Source organism: Sorex araneus, chromosome 5 (assembly GCF_027595985.1).
Source record: "Sorex araneus isolate mSorAra2 chromosome 5, mSorAra2.pri, whole genome shotgun sequence".
Taxonomy (NCBI): Eukaryota; Metazoa; Chordata; class Mammalia; order Eulipotyphla; family Soricidae; genus Sorex; species Sorex araneus.
In genome coordinates, this window is record NC_073306.1 from 4856315 (window position 1) to 4876221 (window position 19907).

Genomic DNA, 19907 nt, shown 5'->3' on the forward strand with positions numbered 1-19907 from the left:
ATCCCGCTACTGTCCCCAGACTCCAGCCTTACCTATGGCCAAAATGCCACCTTTCCTCTCGTTGGCATCTGAGCTGGAAACCAGTTCAAAAATGTGGTGGTTGAGCTGATCGTAGAAGCGGGTAGATTCCTCTTGACTCATCTGCAAAGAGAGATGGTTAAGAACAGTTTCTGTCTCCCTGAGGGGGGCAGAGGGGGTCTTCCCACAGATTCGGACCTGCAAGGCACAGCTCAAGTCAAAGGCTGCTGCCTGTCTCTATAGCTCGAAACTGTGGAGCAGGAGAGACGGGAGAGCAGGGAAGGGCCTGCCAGGGTTCCACCCCTGGAACCACTATGGCCCCAAGACAGCCAGGAGTGATCCCTGAGCCCAGAGCTAGGAGTAAGCCCTGAGCACAGCATGATGAGATGCAAAAACAAAAACTTCAGGGCAGCCGAACTCACAATTCTTAAGTTTATTTAACGAGAACTTATTGAGTATCAACTTCCCAGCCGGCAACATCTCACTTCAGGTTCTACCCCACGCCAGGGGAGTCAAGGATTAAAGGACACAGACCCATCCTCAATCCCGGTCAGCATTTTATAAAGAGGCCATTGTGGGCCGGAGCGCATTTGCTTTGCATGTGGCCGACCCAGGTTCAATGCACAGCATCCCACAAGGTCCCCTGAGCACTGCCAGGAGCAATTCCTGAGTAGAGAGTCAGGGGTAGACCCTGAGCATTGCCGGATGTGACCCAAAAAGCAAAATAATTAAAAAATTAAAAATAAAGTGGGGGCGGGGCTGGAGCGATGGCACAGCAGGTAGGGCGTTTGCCTTGCACGCGGCGGACCTGGGTTTGATTCCCAGCATCCCATATAGTCCCCTGAGCACCGCCAGGAGTAATTCCTGAGTACAGAGCCAGGAGTAACCCCTGTGCATCGCCAGGTGTGACCCAAAAAGCTAAAAAATAAAAAATAAAAAAATAAAGTGGGGGGCTAGAGCGATAGCACAGTGGGTAGGGCATTTGCCTCACACGTGGCGGACCTGGGTTCGATTCCCAGCATCCCATATGGTCCCCCAAACACCGCCAGGAGTGATTTCTGAGTTCAGAGTCAGGAGTGACCCCTGTGCATCGCCAGGTGTGACCCAAAAAGCAAAAGGTAAATAAATGAATAAAGTGGTCATCTTTCCAAACCCACCCCGGCCCCTAACACCAGGCAGAAGGAACTAACAGCCGAGGAAAGGCAGCAAAGAAAAGCGACGGAGTCAATCTGTGCCGACTCCTGCCATGGCCCGACGGCCTGAATCAGCGGTCATCACAGAGACGGTCACTACAGCAGAGGAGCCACTGCGCGTCCCCGGGGTCCGGAGACCGGGTGTCTTTTACAGAAAGACTCTGTGTTACCCACGCCCTCTCGGGCCCAGCAGGGGGTCGCGGCCTCACCTCTCGCAGCTCCATGGTGACGTAGTGCTGCAGCTCCTTGGCGGCCTTGGCCCTGGTCTCCTCATTGCGGCTCTTCAGGCCGCTGGCGAACTGCTGCAGGACGCTGACGTTGCTGGGCGTGCTGGCGGCCGCGGTGGCGGCGGCAGGGCCCGTGCCGAGCATCCTGCCTCCGGGGGCTTCAGGGAGCAGCGTCCCCTGCTATTCTGGGCAGCAGCGGCGGTGAGCTGACGTTCGGCCCAAGTCCCCAGCAGACCTGCGCCTGCCAAGGCCCAAAGGGAAGGCTCCTGAACACGCCGGCAGAGCCGGGGCGGCGGCGCAGAGGGCAGGATCATATCTACACGTGGGAGCCGCAGGGTCGAGCCCGGGCACCATGCGGTCCCCCGAGACTGCTGGATACAGAACCCCCCAAACCAAACAAACAACAACAAAAAACTTTTACAAAAAAAAAAAAATCTAAATTAGAGTCAGAGAAAGTCCAGCAAGGGCCGGAGCGGCGGTCCAGCTGGAAGGGCGTCTGCCTTGCAGAGAGCAGACCTGGGCTCAATCCCGGCACCCCCTAGGGTCCCCGAAGTACCACTGGGAGAGACTCCTGAGTGCAGAGTCAGGAGTAAGTCCTGAGCATTGCCGGGTGTGACCGAAAAAGACGAGGGGAAAAAAAAAGAATTAGTACAGCAAGTAGGGCACTTGCCTTGCACACGGCTGACCCGGATTCGATCCCTGAGAACCCATTTCATCTCCCTGAGCACTGCCGGGACTGATCCTGGAGCACAGAGCCAGAATTAAGCTCTGATCACTGTCGGGAGTGGCCCAGAAGCAGAAACAAGAAAAACCTTAAATAATGAAAGTGACTGGAGGAAGCCCAAGAACACTGATCATGGGTCTTAGACACCATAATTAAATTTTTTTCAAAATGAGTTTGCTGGGGCCGGAGCCATAACACATGGTGGGAGGGGCCGTTCACCTTGCACACAGCTGGCATGGTTGATCCCCCACATCCCATACGGCCAGGAATGATTCCTGAGTGCCGAGACAGGAGTAAGCCCCGAGCATCGCTAAGTGTAGGCCCCTCCCACCTAAAAGGACTTGGGTTTGCATCTACCCAAAGTCATAAAGCATGAGAAATATATGTAAAACATGTTTCCTTGGTTGCAATTAGAGGATAAAATAGTCCCTAACTCAAAAGGCTGACGGAAGCACTAAGTGACTTAATAAATATTTAAACCAGTGTTTAAGGGACTGCGGGGCAGGAGAGAGAATACAGCAGGGACTGCACCCCGCCAGCCACACATGTGGTCTCCCGAGCCCCAGAGTATCCCTGAGCACAGAGCCGGGAGTAAGCCCTGAGCACCACAGGGCACGCCCCCCCACAAACAAAACATAAACAAGCCCTGGGCACAGAACGGGGCACAGGGAACCCCAAGTGGCGCTATCACGGTCGTTACTACCACCGAGTGTGGCCGGGCGGGCACTGGAGGCAGGTGGTCCCTTCCTCCAGGGGCCCGACTTGCAAGGGAAATTTATTCTTACCCTCTAACAACTTTAACTTTTTTTTTTTTTTGGCCTTTGGGGTCACACCTATAACAACACTTTCCAAAATAAAGAAGTCGACTGAAGTTTTTCTCACGTTTAAGCTCCCTAGGAAGCACACTTAAAAGGTAAAAAAAGGAGGCCAGGAACACAGGACAGAGCGAGGGCGCTCGCCTTGCCGAGGCCCACCCAGGCTCCGTCCCAGCACCCCGACAAAGCCAGGAGGAAGCCCTGAGCAGTGCCGGATGCGGCCCACCCCGCAGCCCCCAGGAAGCAGGCGAAATTAGTGTGCTTCGTGTATTATCTGATGGAGCAGAAAGGCCAGCTTGTGCGGGCGCCAAAGCTACAAACGACGGGTCCATTTCCCGTTCTCGTTCTTTTCTGCACGGAGCCTGCACACTCTGGGCCGCCCACAGCCAGGCTGGACGTGTCCCCCCTCCATGGCGCCCAGCCTGCTGCGGCCAGCGGTGGGACAGTATGGAGTGGGGCAGTATGGGGGGTGGGACAGCATGGGCTGGGACAGTATGGGGGGGTGGGACAGTATGGGGGTGGGACAGTATGGGGGTGGGACAGCATGGGGGGTGGGACAGAATGGGGTGGGACAGTATGGGGGTGGGACAGTATGGGGGTGGGACAGCATGGGGGGGTGGGACAGCATGGGGGGGAGACAGTATGGGGGGGTGGGATAGTATGGGGTGGGACAGTATGGGGGGTGGGACAGTATGGGGGGTGGGACAGTATGGGGGGGTGGGACAGTATGGGGGTGGGACAGTATGGAGGTGGGACAGCATGGGGGGGTGGGACAGCATGGGGTGGGACAGCATGGGGGAGACAGTATGGGGGGGTGGGATAGTATGGGGTGGGACAGTATGGGGGGTGGGACAGTATGGGGGGGTGGGACAGTATGGGGGGTGGGACAGTATGGGGAGGTGGGACAGTATGGGGTGGGACAGTATGGGGGTTGGACAGCATGGGGGGTGGGACAGTATGGAGGTGGGACAGCATGGGGGGGTGGGACAGTATGGAGGTGGAACAGTATGGGGGGGTGGGACAGTATGGGGGTGGGACAGTATGGGGGGGTGGGACAGTATGGGGGGTGGGACAGTATGGGGGTTGGACAGCATGGGGGGTGGGACAGTATGGAGGTGGGGCAGCATGGGGGGTGGGACAGTATGGGGGGTGGAACAGCATGGGGGGGTGGGACAGTATGGGGGGTGGGACAGCATGGGGGGTAGGACAGTATGGGGGGTGGGACAGTATGGGGGGTGGGACAGTATGGGGGTGGGACAGCATGGGGGGTGGGACAGTATGGGGGTGGGACAGCATGGGGGGTGGGACAGTATGAGAGGTGGGACTGGAGAGCAAACGGGATGGGACAACGGACGGGACTGGGCAGGACTAGACAGGAAATGGGACAGGGGACTGGATGGGGGAGGGCTGACCAAGGGATGGGGGAAAGGAGTGGACAGGAAATAGGATAGGCAGCAACAGGACAAGGTGGGGTGGGACTGGACAGGGGATGGGTCAGGATAGGGGATGGGATGGGGAAGACTGGACAGGGGACCGGGCAGACACGGGGCAAGTGATGGGGCAGGGGATGGGACAGGGGACGGGTCACACGGGACAGGACCAGGGATGGGGCAGGGGGCAGGACACAAGGGACCGGACAGGGGACGGGGCAGGGGCCCCGCAAGACGGAAGCGGAGAGGCGACAGGACAGCGAGCAGGACCGGTCCGGTGGCCGGTGAGAGCGGGAGCGGGCGGGACAGGGAACCGAACAGGTGAGGGGACGGGGCAGCGGCCGGGCCACGCGGGGGCCGGCTCGGCCCGGGTCCCCGTCCCTTCCGGGGCAGGGCGCCGGCGGGACGAGCCGCGGGTCCACCTGGGGGGCGCGCGCCGGCCCCGGGGTCCGCGGGGGTCCCGGCCGGGTGGGCGTTGTCCCGGCGGGGGCTCGGGGGCTCCGGCGGCGCCCGAGACGCGGGCCGGCACCCAGGGGACCCCCGCGCGCGGCGCTGGGCTGGACGGACCCCCGCCCTCGGGGCCCGGGGCCAGGCCCCACACTCACCGCGCGGCTTCGGCCAAGGCCTCGGCTGCCCCCGCCAGCGCCGCCGCCGCCACTTGAGGCCCCCGGCCCCGCCACCCGCCTTCCCCTCTGTCCTCTAAGCCGGGGGAAGGAGGGCAGGCTTCCAGACCCACGGGCCAATCGGCAGGCGCCAGGAGAAGATGGACTGGAATTCCAGCCAATCGAAATGAAGGAGAAGTGGGCCTTCAGGACCCGGCTTCTCTGGGGGCGGAGACTATTCAAATAGACAAACCAGACGGCCAGTAGTAGACGGAGGTAGGGCTCGGGCCGCCGGGGACAGCCAATCGGACGCGAGTCGGCGCCAGTCACTTCCACGCACACATCCGGTGCGTCGTTCCTAGCGGTCCCCCGCCGCCCCGTGGGTGGCGCCCGCGGAGTCCGGGCCGGGGCGCGAGGGGCTCGGGCGGGCAGGGGGTTCGAGACCCCGTCCCGGCTCCTTCCCGGTCTCCTGCGCCCGGGGAAGCGGGCGAGCTCGGCGCCGCGCCAGGGCCGTGCTTTGCTCACGGACCCGCAAGACGCTGTCGGAGTCTCCCACTCTCGCAGAAAGCCCCTGCGAAACCTGCTTACAAATAATCCCGAAGCAACTTCACTTTAAAGACACACTTTCAAAAATTAATGGCCCGAGTGAACTTTGAATACGTCTGTTTGAAAGTTGGGCTGTGATACTGAAAATGCTTAACTTCTCACCGTCACGTCTAAATAAAAAGGGAGCAAGGATGGGGCTGGAGAGATAGCACAGCGGGTAGGGCGTTTGCCTTGCACGCGGCTGACCCGGGTTCAAATCCCAGCATCCCATATGGTCCCCTGAGCATGGCCAGGGGTAATTCCTGAGTGCAGAGCCAGGAGTAACCCCTGTGCATTGCCAGGTGTGACCCAAAAAGAAAAAAAAAAAAAAGGGAGCAAGGAGCGGTGGAGGGTCCAGTGGGACGCTTGCCTTGCACCTTGCACACCCTGACCCGGGTTCAACCCCCGCCCCCCCCCCCTCGTGCTCCCTCAGACCCCCTACGAGTGATCCCTGAGCTCCGCCGCCAGCAGCCAGCAGCCAGGAGTAAGCCCTGAGCACAGTCATACGTGCCCCCAAACGAAAAAAATAAATAAATTCAGTGCATGTATATTAAGAAAAATTCCATAACCATTAGTAACAATATTACAGATGAAAATTTGCTAAGAAGAAAAAAAGAGTTACAGTCCTTTAAACAAGAGAAAACAAGGTGTATACTAAAGCAAAGTGGCCAGAACACTGAGGCCAAAAAAGCTAAGTCCTGGTGAAAAGTAGGTTCCCAAAGGGGAAGGGGAGAGGGTGGAATTGAACCAGCAGAGCGGGGCCTTTTGGGGAGAGGGGGTGGCGCTGGAACTTTAGTCGTGGGAGTGTCCATGGAAAGAACCTTAAAAAGAAACACAAAATAAAATCATAAGTTATAGTCTAACCTTTTTTTATGTGCCTGTTTGCATTCTGGAAACACAGAGCTAGGCTGTGGCTGCGGGAAGAAATCATACGTTACCATCTCCGACTTGTGCAATAAGTAGGAGGGAGGTCACCTTGGGCCTAAGTGTGGACTCACAGGGCTGACCCCCCCCACCCTCCCTGTGAACGAGACAGTAGGGCAGGAGGACACTTGCCTTGCACCTAGTGGACCTGGGGTGGGATGTCGACCCCCAGCACCCCCAGAGCCACTAGGAGTGGTCCCGAGCTCAGAGCCAGCAGCAAGCTCTGGGGACGCCTTCCTGGTCCAAGAACCAAAACCACAACCGCCAACCCGCATGGTCCGGAGCAGGGGCAGAGCTAACTGCCCTCAGCAGGGTAAGCCCCACCCTGCACCCATCTGCGGGTGTCCCCGAAGCAAACAAACAAGAGGAAAGGTTAAGTTTCCAAAATTCCTGAACTGCCAAGTTAAAAACAAGTTTGCTAATATTCTGCGGCTGGCAAAATGCTCGGGAAGGATTTTCAAAATCCGTGTTTACGATTCCTGCTTTAGATTGGTTTTGTTTTGTGCACGGCCTACCTGTCCTACTATCTCTCTAGCGCCTTACACTGTGTTTTACTGAATAGATTCTACTGCATAGATTTTTTTTTTCTTTTTAAATTTTTGAATCACAGCCGGCAATGCTCAGGGGCTACTCTTGACTCTGCACTCAGGAATTGCTCCTGGCACTGCTCCGGGGACCATATGGGGTGCTGGGGGTCCAAACCCGGGTCAACCAAATGCAAAGCAAATGCCCTACCTGCTGTATTATCGCTCCGGCCCCAAGACCCTGCAGAGATTCTAATGTGCAATAATTGTCCCTCAGAGTGTCACATTCTTACTGCTAAACATCTTTATTTACGTCACTAAACATTTTAATACGTTAGATATTCACTGGCCAGAGAGATAGCACAGCTGGTAGGGTGTTTGCCTTGCACACAGCCGACCCGTGTTCGATGCCTCCATCCCTCTCGGAGAGCCCGGCAAGTTACCGAAAGTATCCTGCTCGCATGGCAGAGCCTGGCAAGCTCCCCGTGGCGTATTTGATATGCCAAATACAGTAACAACAAGTCTCACAATGGAGACATTACTGGTGCCCACTCGAGCAAATCGATGAGCAACGGGACAACAGTGCTACAGTGCTACAGATATCCACTATTTGAATCTCAAAATAGATAAAAATTATATCATGAAAAGTTTGACCTCACACCAGCTTCTTCACTACTTATTTTTTTTTAGTTGTTATGCAGTCCTAAAGTCTTTTCTTTTCCTTTCTTTTCTATTATTTTCTTTTTTCTATTTTTTCTTTACCTCTTTCTTTCTCTTTTTTTCCTCTTCCTCCTCCTTCCTTCTCTCTCTCTCTTTCTTTTCTTTCTCTCTACCTCTCCAGCGGGGTCCGGGGTACATTCCCAGTAATACAGTCCAGCTAGACTGGAGCCATGGGGGGGCCACGCTCACTGGTGGCCGAGTGGCACCCTGCGAGTGATAAATCAAGCATGTGCTTCAGCTATTTAAACCATGTCCTGGCCCCACTGCACTGTTTCAAATTTTACTACATCTTTGAGGCCTTTTCATCTTAGTATAGCACGCCCTTGAATAATGTGGTTTTATTTCACATCCTTTTGCCAATATTGATAAGTAAAAAGCAATCCTGGAGCTGGAAAGATAGTATAGCAGGTAAGGTACTTGCCGAGCAACTGGTCAACCCTGGTTCTGCTGTATATGGTCCCCCGAGCCCCTTGACTCCCTGAGGCCTGGCCAGGAGTGACCCCTGGGCACAAAGCTAGTAGTAAGCCCTGAGCACCTCCAGTTGTGTCCAAAACAAACAAACAAACAGAAGAAATTCTGGTCACTGAGTAACTTGCTTTCAACATAACTTGTTTCACATAAAGTCTCCAAGCAACCACTGAGAACAAGAAAAGGGGCCTTCACTGCAGTCAGCGCTTTTTTCTGTTGTTATTAGAATGTTCAGGACTGGAGCGATAGCACAGCGGGTAGAGCATTTGCCTTGCACACGACCGACCCGGGTTCGATTCCTCCATCCCTCTCGGAGAGCCCCGCAAGCTACCGAGAGTATCCCGCCCACACAGCAGAGCCTGGCAAGCTACCTGTGGTGTATTTGATATGCCAAAAACAGGAACAAGTCTCACAAGGGAGACGTTACTGGTGCCCGCTTGAGCAAATCGATGAAAAACGGGGACAACAGTGCTATGACAGTGCTATTAGAATGTTGCATCACCTCATGGGATCTACCACCATTTATTTGTTCAGTTCTTAGTAACAGACATTTGTATTATTTTAAACGTTTTTCTCGTTCTCATGATACTGTATTGAATGCTTTTGCACGTATGTGATTTTATTCCCCGCAGTATACCAAGATAAATATGCAGAAATGGAGTAAGTGAATGAGCAGCTCAATAAATATTATCAAAAAGATCTCGGCATGGGAGAGGTGCACCAGTTTTTATTTCCACCAGCAAATGAATTTTGCCCCCTTAAGCAATGTACACTGTTTTCTAATTAACCACCCAAATACATATTGCATTTAAGGGCCACGTTCAGAGGTTATCAGAGTTCAAATTCAGGCGTGGCTCCCCCTACCGTGCTCAGGGGACCGAATCAGTGCCAGCTACATGTAAGGCCAGCAATTACCTCCTGTACCATCTCTCAGGCCCTCAAAGATGATTTTATAGTAACATTAATCAGTGCATTTATAGATCTCTTAATTTACAAAGAGCTTCCTTACTATGGCAAAGTAAAAACTAATATTTCTCGAGCACTTAAAATAGCAGTCATTTCCTAGGAAAGTACAGAGTACTGTTTCAAAGCAACTTCATGCCAAGCTAACTCATTTTGAAATTTAACTCCAATCCCTTGCCAACAATCTGAAAACTATCTCTATTACCGATTTCCTTATTTCTAGAACAGGAAGGATTATAATGCAGCTTCCTTGGGAGGCAGTTGGGCTCGATGAACACGAACATCAGGGAAGGCCCCTCGGAAGTTTTCTGGAACGTGTGGATTGTCCGTGGATGCGGTTGCTTACTCTGGAACATTTGTAGCCAGCAGGTCAGATTGTGGCCACATACGCGTGGGTAAACCGAGGGTACAGAGCCAGTGATGGGGCTCAATGGGAGAGTGGGTGCCTGGCTTGTACCTGCCACCACAAACCCAAACGAACTGAAAACCATGTGAATTCTCCATTCTTCCATAATTCCCTGATAACCAGCAACAACCAAAACTAACGTGCAGAGGAAATGAGGAAGAGGATTGGTAAGTGACGAGGCTGGGATTGCAAACTCTTTTTTTTTTTTTTTTTTGCTTTTTGGGTCACACCCGGCGATACAAAGGGATTACTCCTGGCTCTGGACTCAGAAACTACTCCTGGCGGTGCTCAGGGGACCCTATGGGATGCTGGGAATCAAGCCCGGGTCGGCCACGCGAAGGCAAACGCCCTCCCCGCTGTGCTATCGCTCCAGCCCCGAGGCTGGGATTTCAATAAAGCTGCTTCTCCTGGGTCTTGTCTGATTTGGCGGCAGAGATAACCTGGTTTGACCAGGGCCATGAGTAAGTGCTGGTGTAATGTTTAACGAGCAGCCAGCGGGACGGGAGGGGAGCTGGTGTGTGGATGAGAGTGGGCTGTCCTAAGGAGGTTTTAATGAGTTTTGAAAGGGAGTGACTGAGCTGTATACAGCGGGGAGGGTGCTTGCCCTGCACACAGTCAGTGCACAGTCTTCTGACACCCCATACGGTCCCTTGAGCCCGCCAGGAGTGATCCCTGAGTGCAGAGTTGGGAGTAAGTTCTGAGCAGCCAACGGAAAGAAAGAAACAAAACAAAACAGGATCTACATAGAGGCATAATTGCTAAAATGCAGTGAAATAATTAGTAATGAATGTGAGGGTGACTTTCATTAATGCTGAATTGATTTTTGGGGGCAGGGCCAGAGATTGAACACAAGGGCTCACAATTGAGAATTTTGTTCTCTGCCCATGTGAGCACTGCACCGTTGAGCCACATGACCATTGTTCGTAATCCAATTAACCTAATCATTTTGTTTGTATCACTTATTTTTTTATAATGGCTGTGCTAAATGGCTAGCTCACAATTTACTTTTCGGGAGGGAGGTCACAGCCAGGGGTGCTCAGGGCTTACTCCTGGCTCTGTACTCAGGAATCACTGCGGCAAGTTCAGGGGAACATACAGGCATACAGGGGTGTCAGGGATCGAACCCGGGAACCAGGGTTGGCAGTGTGCACGGCAAGCGCCCTCCCCACTGTACTATCTCTCCAGCCCCCGAGCTCACTCATTTTCTAAAATTTCACCACTTGCTTCTCTGGCTCAGAACGAGCTAGCGATCAGGACCTGAAGATCTCCAGAGGCCGCAGCGCAGACTCTGAGAGACACTGGGGAGGGGAGGGAGTTGGTTATTTGTGAGAACAAGTGAAGAAACTGGAGAATGGATAAAATGTCTGGCAGGGGGGCTGGAGAGATAGCACAGCGGGTAGAGCGTTTGTCCTGCATGCAACCGACCCAGGTTCGATCCCCAACATCCCATAGGGTCCCCTGAGCACTGCCAGGAGTAATTCCTGAGTGCAGAGCCAGGAGTAACCCCTGTGCATCGCTGGGTATGATCCAAAAAGCCAAAAAAAAAAAAAAAAAGTCTGGCAGGGAAGCACAGTCTGGAGAATATTACAGAACAAAACTCAGGAATCATGGTCGTGGGTATTACTGGAGCTGTTAGTTCCCCAAACGTCACTTCTCATTTCAGTGCTTCAATTTTCCCTGTAAATGGAGAGAGGGGGCCTGAGACATAATACAGTGAGTAAAGCACTTGCTTTGCACGCAGTAGACAAGGATTTGATCCTGGGCATACCATATGGTACCCCGAGCACTTCCAGGAGTAACTCCTGAGCATTGCCGCCAGGTATGAACATGCTATTAAAAAACACCCCCAGGGGCTGGAGTGATAGCACAGTGGGTAGGGCGTTTGCCTTTCACACAGCTGACCCGAGTTCGATTCCCAGCATCCCATATGGTCCCCTGAGCACCGCCAGGGGTAATTCCTGAATGCAGAGCCAGGAGTGACCCCTGTGCATCGCCGGGTGTGACCCAAAAAGAAAAAAAAAAAAAAAAAAAAAAAAAAAAAAAAACCCAAACCCAAAAGAGGAGGTGGGGGAATGAAACCTATTCTTTTATAATTGAGTCTATCTGCACCAGGCTCGGGGTGCGGGGGGTCCCGGGCATTGCACTTGCACTCCCATTTAGTTCACTGCTGAAGACAATAATAGGTGCTCAAAAAATGCATGTTGCACACCGTAGGCACTCCATACTGTCTCAATCAAGTGAAAAAAAAAAAAACGCTAGTGAGTCTTATATTAGTGAGCAATTCTTTAGGTGAGTGGTGAAGCTACCCTTGTTCCAGATTGTCTAGGAGCGTTTGCTGGAACAGGACCAAGGCCCATCCCTGGACTAGAAACCATTAGCCACCCCCACCCCTTTGCTTCTTTTAATTTTTACTCCCTGTTCTTCTTTTTATTTTTAAAATTTTGTGTCACACCCAGTGATGCCCAGGGATCATTCCCGGCAGGCTTGAGATTCAACCCGGGTCGGCTCTGTGTGTGTGTGTGTGTGTGTGTGTGTGTGTGAGTGTGTGTAAGTGTATGTGAGTGTATGTTTGAGCGTGTGTATGTGTGACTGTGTGTTTGAGCGAGTGTATGACTATGTGTGAGAGTGCGTGTGAGTGTGTGTAAGATTGGCGTGTGCATGTGTGTGTAAGGCCAGCGCCATCCCCACCGAGCTTTGACCCCGCCCACCGCGCTCTGGCCCGCCCACCTCGCGCTTTGGCCCCGCCCACCCCGCTCCCTGGCTTCGCCTCACATCCTGGCTCCGCCCGCCTGTCCTGGCCCCGCCCACCCACTCTTTGGCCCCGCCCACCAGCACCCTGGCACCGCCCACTAGAGCTATAGCCCCGCCCACCCAACTCTTTGGCTCCGCCCGTCCTCCCTGGCCCCGCCCACTTCACTCTGGTCCGCCCAGCTCGCGTTTTGGCTCCGCTCACCTCGCGCCCCGGCTTCGCCTCGCACCGTGGCTCCGCCCGCCTGCCTGCCCTGGCCCCGCCCACTTCATTCTTTGGCTCCGCCCGCCCTGGCCCCGCCCACCCGCACTCTGGCCCCGCCCACGAGCGCCCTGGCCCCGCCCCCCGCGCCCGGCCACCGCCGGCCGGGTCCGGCCCGGGTCCCTGTTTCCGGCCGGGCCTCGGAGGCGGCGCACAAGATGGCGGCGCCCGCTGCCCCGGGGACGCGGCCGCGCCTGCGCCCCGGTCCCGAGGCGGGTCGGGGGGCGCCGTGAGACGCGCGGTCGGGCGCGCCCGCGGGTCCGGCCCCGGCCCATGGCGGCCCCGCAGGGCCCCGGCGAGGGCGTGAGCGTCGCGGGCGCCGAGGCGGCCGAGCCCGAGCGCGCCCCGCCGCGCGGCTGGCGGCACCGCTGCGCGTCCTACGTGCTGGCCCTGCGGCCCTGGAGCTTCAGCGCCTCGCTGACCCCCGTGGCGCTGGGCAGCGCGCTGGCCTACCGCTCGCTGGGCGCGCTGGACCCCCGGCTGCTGCTGGGCTGCGCCGCGGCCGTGCTGGCCGTGCACGGCGCCGGCAACCTGGTCAACACGTACTACGACTTCTCCAAGGGCATCGACCACAAGAAGAGCGATGACCGCACGCTGGTGGACCGCATCCTGGAGCCGCAGGACGTGGTCCGGCTCGGGGTGCTGCTCTACACGGCGGGCTGCGTGTGCGCCGCCTGCCTCTACTGCCTGTCCCCGCTGCGGCTGGAGCACCTGGCGCTCATCTACTTCGGGGGCCTGTCGGGCTCCTTCCTCTACACGGGCGGTGAGCGCCGGGCCGGGCCGGGCCGGGGTCGGGGTCGGGGCCGGGGTCTGGGTCTGGGCAGCGCGGGGCCCCTGGGTCCGCCCGCGTCCTGGTTGCCCTCGGCAGCGCCCCCGGCCTCTCGCGCCTGGCCGGCGAGCTGGGCACACCACCGCACCGCCTCCAGCCCCACCTTGTTAAAAATGGTTTGGTGTGGGGGCCTCCCCCGGCGGGGTTCCGGACGGACTCCCGGCTCCGTGCTCTCGGAGCACTGCCGCCAGGCATCTTACTCCCTGTCTCCCCAGCCCTCATCTGGATTTTTGTTTGTTTGTTTGTTTTTGGGTCACACCCGGCGATGCACAGGGGTTACTCCTGGCTCTGCACTCAGGAGTCACCCCTGGCGGTGCTCGGGGGACCCTATGGGATGCTGGGAATTGAACCCGGGTTGGCTGCGTGCAAGGCAAACGCCCTCCCCGCTGTGCTATTGCTCCAGCCCCTCATCTGGATTTTGGAGGGAAACCCATGAACTCCCGATGAGCTTGGAAGGTGCCGGCCGGCTTTCCTGAGTTAGGAATGACACAAGTACCTGCGGGGGAAAGTCATACCTCGCGCCCTTCCCTGGGCTCCGCCTTTGGGCTCTCAGGTCGGCGTGGGGTTAAATAGGAAGCATCAGGAGCTCTGGGTCGGGGACCCAGCCGGGTGACCAGGCACTGTACACGGGGACATCACACCACTGGGCTCTCTGTTCTTTTTTTTTTTTTTTTTTTTTTGCTTTTTGGGGTCACACCTGGTGATGCTCAGGGGTCACTCAGGAATCACTCCTGGCGGTGCTCGGGAACCATATGGGATGCTGGGAATCGAACCCAGGTTGGCCGCGTGGACGGCAGATGCCCTCTCTGCTGTGCTGTCGCTCCAGCCCCAGGGCTCTCTGTTCTCGGGGGAGCTTTTATGGGTATCGTAAGGACAGACAAACCTTGAGCAGGAAGGGTGGGCGAGATAGGACAGTGGTCAAGGCTTGTGCCTGGCATGCAGCCGGCCCAGGTTCTGTCTCCTGCTACTGCCTACGGCCTCCTAGGCGCCACCAGGAGGAGTCCTGAGTACACTTGGGTGTGCCCCCTAAGCTAAAAGAGAAGCTATCCCCTAGAGTGAGAATGACCCACGTTCCGGTGTGTTCCCGGGGTCCGGGACTTGTGGTGAGTCACGGTGAGTTATTACCATGATTCCATGGTTAGGGAACGATGCCGGCAGGGGACAGCGTGCACTTGGCGCTTGGGATCCCTGGGTTCCATCCCGGGCACCTCCCGGCACCTCCAGCTCTGACCCCTAATAGTCCTCCCCATATAGAAGCTGGAGAGTGAAGAAGGACTCACTCTCTTATCTGGGGCCCTCAGGGTGGGCGCAGCCCGAGGTGGATGTAAAAGCCCCAGTGGAGGACGCCTAGTGACAGAGCAGGGTCTGGAGGGTCACTGGAGAGCCCGGGTGGAGGAGCGTGTAAGGGAGAGAATCAGGGAGGTTCAAGGAAGAAGCACATGTGGGGGCCAGGCTGAAAGTACGGCGGGGAGGGTGCTGGCCTTGCAAGTGTCGACCCGGGTTCCATCCCCAGCATCCCATATGGTTCCTCAATGACCGCCAGGAGTCAGTCCTGAGAGCAGAGCCAGGAGCAACCCCTGGGCATCGCTGGGTACAGCCCCAAAACCAGCACTGTCACACTGTCGTCCTGTTGTTATCGATTTGCTCGAGCGGGCACCAGTAACGTCTCCATTGTGAGACTTGTTACTGTTTCTGGCATATCGAATACGCCACGGGGAGCTTGCCAGGCTCTGCCGTCCGGGTGGGATACTCTCGGTAGCTTCCCGGGCTCCCCGAGAGGGATGGAGGAATCGAACCAGGGTCAGCTGTGTGCAAGGCAAACGCCCTCCCCGCTGTGCTATGGCTCTAGTCCTCCCCAAAATGAGAAAAATTAAAAATAAAAAAGTACATTTAGAGAGGACAGGAAGGTGCACTGATACTGTTTGCTTTTTTGTTTGCTGGGGGCCAGATCTGGGCATGCTCAGGGCTCGCTCGTGGCTCTGTGCTCAGGGAGCACTCCTGGTGGGGCTCTGGTCGAACCTGGGTCGACAGCATGCATGGCAAGCGCCTTCCCTGCTGGACCATCTCTCTGGCCTCGTAATTCTCCGGCTAATGTTTCAGCCACTGACACTGGCGAGGGAGGCGCGGGTGCAGGTGGGAGCAGGAAGGCCGGAAAGGAGGCGGTGGCCAATCTATCGCCCGCCCGGTGTCTGGTGTTGGGGCGTGGATCCAGGTGGCTGTGGAGGAGGCTGAGGGGAGAGGCCCCTGGGGCTGGGGAGTGGAGCTTTGCCTTCGGCAGGGGAGGAGCAGGAAGGGAACGCAGAGCCTGAGGCTGAGCAGCTGCAATGAAGGAGGGTGCAAAGCCGAGGGCAAAGGTTGCCACGGGGAGAAAGCAGGCGGGGAGAAAGCAGGCGGGGAGAAAGCGGGTGTCTGGCTCTCGGCCGCCTCTGTGGCCCCTGCGGGTTTCTGCATTTGGCGCTTCCGCCCGAACAGCCGCATTCACATCTCTTGGGCTCTTACTTTTACGCCTCTTTGTTCGTTTATTTGGGGGTCGACTCAGCCATGCTCGGGGTTCACTCCTGGCGGGGCTCGAGAGACCAGGTGGTGCCGGCCGTGGGGGGCTTCGTGCCAGGCCAGCGCCCTCCCCGCTGCCTGTGGCTCCAGCCTCGCGCTCAGGTGCTGTGGGTTCCTGTCCTCTTCCCTGTAAGTATCCGGGGGGGACTTGCCGGGTTCTGGGGGTGAAGTTTAACTTTCTGAGAAGCTTCGAGAGAGGTTGATCCCGCCCCGCACACACCCATGTAAGCCCCCTGCATGTCAGCCCCCTCCTCGTGTCCCCAGCCCGCGTGTGCGCCCCGTTTCCGTGAAGCCACCTCCCTGCCCACGTCCTGACTCCTGTCTGAACAGATCCTCGCTGGCTGTCCGGTGGACTGGCCCGAGAGTCCACTCTGCTGGCCCGTTTGCGGTTTCTTGTGGCTCCAGGGATCTCTCGTGGCCACGTGGGCCAGTGCTGAGGGTGGCGCATGTCGCCTCACCCCTGCCAGCAGACACTCTGCCCCTCAGCCTAGGGCGTTTGCCTTGCACGCGGCCGACCCAGGTTCTATCCCCGGCATCCCATAGGGTCCCCTGAGCACCACCAGGAGTGATTCCCGAGTGCAGAGACAGGAGTAACCCCTGAGCATCACCAGGTCCGACCCAAAAAAGCCCCCCCCAAAAAAAAATCAAGAAACCCCCCAAAATCAAAACCCCAAACCGGCTGAACCCTGGCCTGCCCTTGGTGCCTCCCACAGCTGCTCCTGTCTCCATGCCTGGGGGTTCCTGACAGTGCTCAGGGCCCCCTGCGGTGCTGGGGGTGGGCCCGGGGGCTCCCGCCTGCACAGCCAGTGCTCCCCCCGGGCCCTGCCTGCCCAGCTGTGAGCTGGGCCGGCCCCCCGCCTTCCAGCGCTCACCCCTGCCCCTCTGCCGCAGGCATCGGGTTCAAGTACGTGGCGCTGGGCGACCTGGTCATCCTGATCACCTTCGGGCCGCTGGCTGTGATGTTCGCCTACGCCGTGCAGGTGGGCTCCCTGGCCGTGTTCCCGCTGCTCTACGCCGTGCCGCTGGCGCTCAGCACCGAGGCCATCCTGCACTCCAACAACACGCGGGACATGGAGTCGGACCGCGCGGCGGGCATCGTCACACTGGCCATCCTCATCGGGCCGGCCGGCTCCTACGCGCTCTACAGCGCGCTGCTCTTCCTGCCCTACGTCATCCTCAGCATCCTGGCCACGCGCTGCACCATCAGCCTGGCGCTGCCGCTGCTCACGCTGCCCGTGGCCTTCTCCCTGGAGCGCCAGTTCCGTAGCCAGGCCTTCAGCAGGCTGCCCCAGAGGACCGCGCAGCTCAACCTCCTGCTCGGCTTCTCCTACGTCTGCGGCATCGTGCTGGCGCCGGCGGGCAGCCTGCCCGGGCTCGCGGGCAGCCAGTAGCCCCGGCCGCGGGGGCCGCTGTCCAGAACGTGCCGAGGAGGACGGGCCGAGTGGAGCGGAGACGCCGTGGGCCGTTGAATCGCGCCCACCCCCCACCCCCAACCCGCCTTTTTAAACGGCTACCTTCTGGAAGATTCCATTCTGCTGTCCTTCATTGCGGCCGGGGGAGGCGGCGCAGTGGCCCGGCTCGTGCCTTATCTGTCATTTCCACTAGGGGGGCTGCCAGGTCGCGGCCCAGTGGACAGGGTCATCCTGCCGGGTGCTCGGTGTCTCCCCTGAAGCCGTGTCCGGAGACCCCCGCCCGCACACACACCCCTTCCCGGCCCGCTCTCCCTTCACTTCTGCCCCAGTTGGACAGCCACGTTGAGTCCCCTGCCGAGAGACTCAAGGGGCCGTGCATATGCCAGCAGGGCCCCCACGAGAGTAGGGTGGCCACTCCCCTCCGGAGCTGGCACCGCTGCCCGCGGGGCTGCCACATCCCCCCGCCCCACCCCCATGGCCTTTCCTGATGCTCCCCGGACCCCCACCCCCTCCCCAGAGCTAGGGCAGCAGCAGAGCCCCTTGGCGGGGACGTGGCTACTTTGTCACAACCCTCGGGTGCCCCGGGCAGGGGAACAGATCAGAGCTAGAGGCACGGCAGTTCCCTGGCGTCCGCCCTGGCGACGGATGTGCCACCCCCAGGGCACTGGTGCCACAGGGAGTTTGCAGCCCCTGTGGTCTCTGTGGCCCGTGAAGGGCGGCTTCTGGGCCAGTGTTGCTCCTGGTGTTCCGGCTGGGGCCGAGGGAGTGAGGGGGAGGCCCCGCCTCATTCTTCCCTGTGGCATCAGCTGTTCTGTTCTGCCACAGGTGACGGCAGGACAGCTGGGAGGGCGGCAGAGAACCCTCCCAACAGTGCTCGTGACCCGGGGGCTGCTCCCCGGAGTGCCAGGCCTGGGCTGGGAGGTTTGGAACTCGCCCAGCAGTGCCAGGGGCCACCAGGGCCACACCCTACGGTGCTTGGGGGTTTCACGCAGTGCCAGGCACCATCTGGGGCCTTGTGACCCCAGGCCTGTGCTCCAGCCTATGGGCGACCTCCAGGGCGCTTGGGGACAGGTGTCTGGGCAGGTGCCTGCCTAGCACGTGGCCTAGCTGGGACCGTGGTTCAGATCCAGCCGTGACCCCAGAGCCACTGCATGTCGTCACCCCACCACCAGCACCCAAAACAGCTAGTTTTCTTTTTTTTTTTTGATCTAAGCAAAAGCCACAATTGATTCGATTCTAGAGTTGTAATTGATTGATCACGGAGCTCCAGTATTAAAATCGAGAAGCTTAAGAATCAGTTACTTTCTAATATGGAATTTGCTCTATCTCACCAGAGGCCTGTGAGGTTTCCGAGGGTTTCCGAGCTGTCTGCTGCTCGGAGCCTTCTCTGTTGCCTCTTCAGAGCTAGTTTCTCAGCCCCCCCCCCCCCCCCCCGAATCAAGCAGATGATGATTTAGTTGCTGTTAGAGTGGGTCAGCTTGATCCGAAAAGTCCTGTTGGAAATGAAGAAAGTCCCTGGCTAGAAGGTGGTTTCTGTGCAGACAGGGACCCTGGTCGGGAGCCCAGCGGGCAGGGCCAGCGGGCCGGACTTCCGCGCCAGCATCGGGCTTGGCATCTTGGAGCCCAGCCCCCTGGCCGTGCTGCCCCTCAGGCTGGCCCCTGCGGGACCAAGTAGCTGCGGGCGCAGACCAGATGCCCCTGGGGGCCGCCTCCGCCCTGTCGCAGTGGGACCTAATGCCCGTTTTTATACAGCAGTGTTTCTAAAAGGCCGTGTTTGGGCCAGGTTTTCTACGTGGGCCCTCGTCATTTTATTACGTCCCCTGGCCCAGGGAGGATTCTCTTCCGGCTTGTAATAAACAGAAACGTTGATCAGCGGCCTGGCTTCCCGTTTCTGCTCTGTTTGCGTGACCTCCTGGACGGCGGCTCTGCTTCTAAACCTCAGGCACCGGGCAGGGCCCCGGGGGTGGTGGGGAGAGGCCTCATCGCCGGGGCCGTTTTGGGTGGGCTTTGACTTGGTTTCATGGGTGCTCAGGTGAGGCGGCCATGCACACGCGTGTGTGGCTTGCGGGGAGCCAGTGGGCCCGCCCGCCTCTCCCCTGCACTCGTTTTTTCTGTTTCTGTGGCAGAGCCTCGGGGCTGGGCCCGGGCAGAGTCTGGGTCGCCGCAGGCCGCAGGCCTCCTTCCTGAAGTGGAGGAGTGGCGGTGCTCCCGGATGGCGAGTGCTGGTGCGTGTCGCTGAGCCCGTGGGGGCAGTTTACACACGGACGGGCTGGACAGTACAGGGCTAGCACCGGCCGTGCACGCAGCCCACCCGGATCGGGTCCCCAGCACCGCAGGGGGTGGCCCCAAGCCTCAGGAAGGAAAATGGCAGCAAGAAGGCTGATGTGGGGTTTTGTCTGCTTGCTTTTTTTTTTTTTTTTTCACATGGCCCACCCATGTTGATTCCTCCTTCCCTCTCGGAGAGCCCGGCAAGCTACCGAGAGTATCGCGCCCGCAGGGCAGAG

The 19907-nt window shown here is 58.0% G+C and overlaps 2 protein-coding genes across 2 annotated transcripts in view; one reads left to right on the forward strand and one right to left on the reverse strand.

Annotated features, from left to right (window-relative positions):
- Window positions 1-5115, reverse strand: part of MTOR (mechanistic target of rapamycin kinase) — a 113482-nt gene extending 108367 nt beyond the window's left edge. Inside the window, exons 1-3 of the mRNA XM_055138868.1 lie at window positions 5013-5115; window positions 1421-1679; window positions 33-141 (exon numbers count right to left, since the gene is read on the reverse strand). Coding sequence (XP_054994843.1) covers window positions 33-141; window positions 1421-1582 — 271 coding nt within the window. The 5' untranslated portion in view covers window positions 1583-1679; window positions 5013-5115. The remainder of the gene's footprint in view (window positions 1-32; window positions 142-1420; window positions 1680-5012) is intronic.
- Window positions 5116-12715: 7600 nt separating this feature from the next.
- On the forward strand, window positions 12716-19278 carry UBIAD1 (UbiA prenyltransferase domain containing 1). Its single transcript, XM_004607248.2, has 2 exons — window positions 12716-13372; window positions 16883-19278. The coding sequence occupies exons 1-2, from the start codon at window positions 12883-12885 to the stop codon at window positions 17380-17382; spliced, it is 990 nt and encodes a 329-aa protein (XP_004607305.2). The 5' UTR covers window positions 12716-12882; the 3' UTR covers window positions 17383-19278.
- The last annotated feature ends 629 nt before the right edge of the window (window positions 19279-19907 follow it).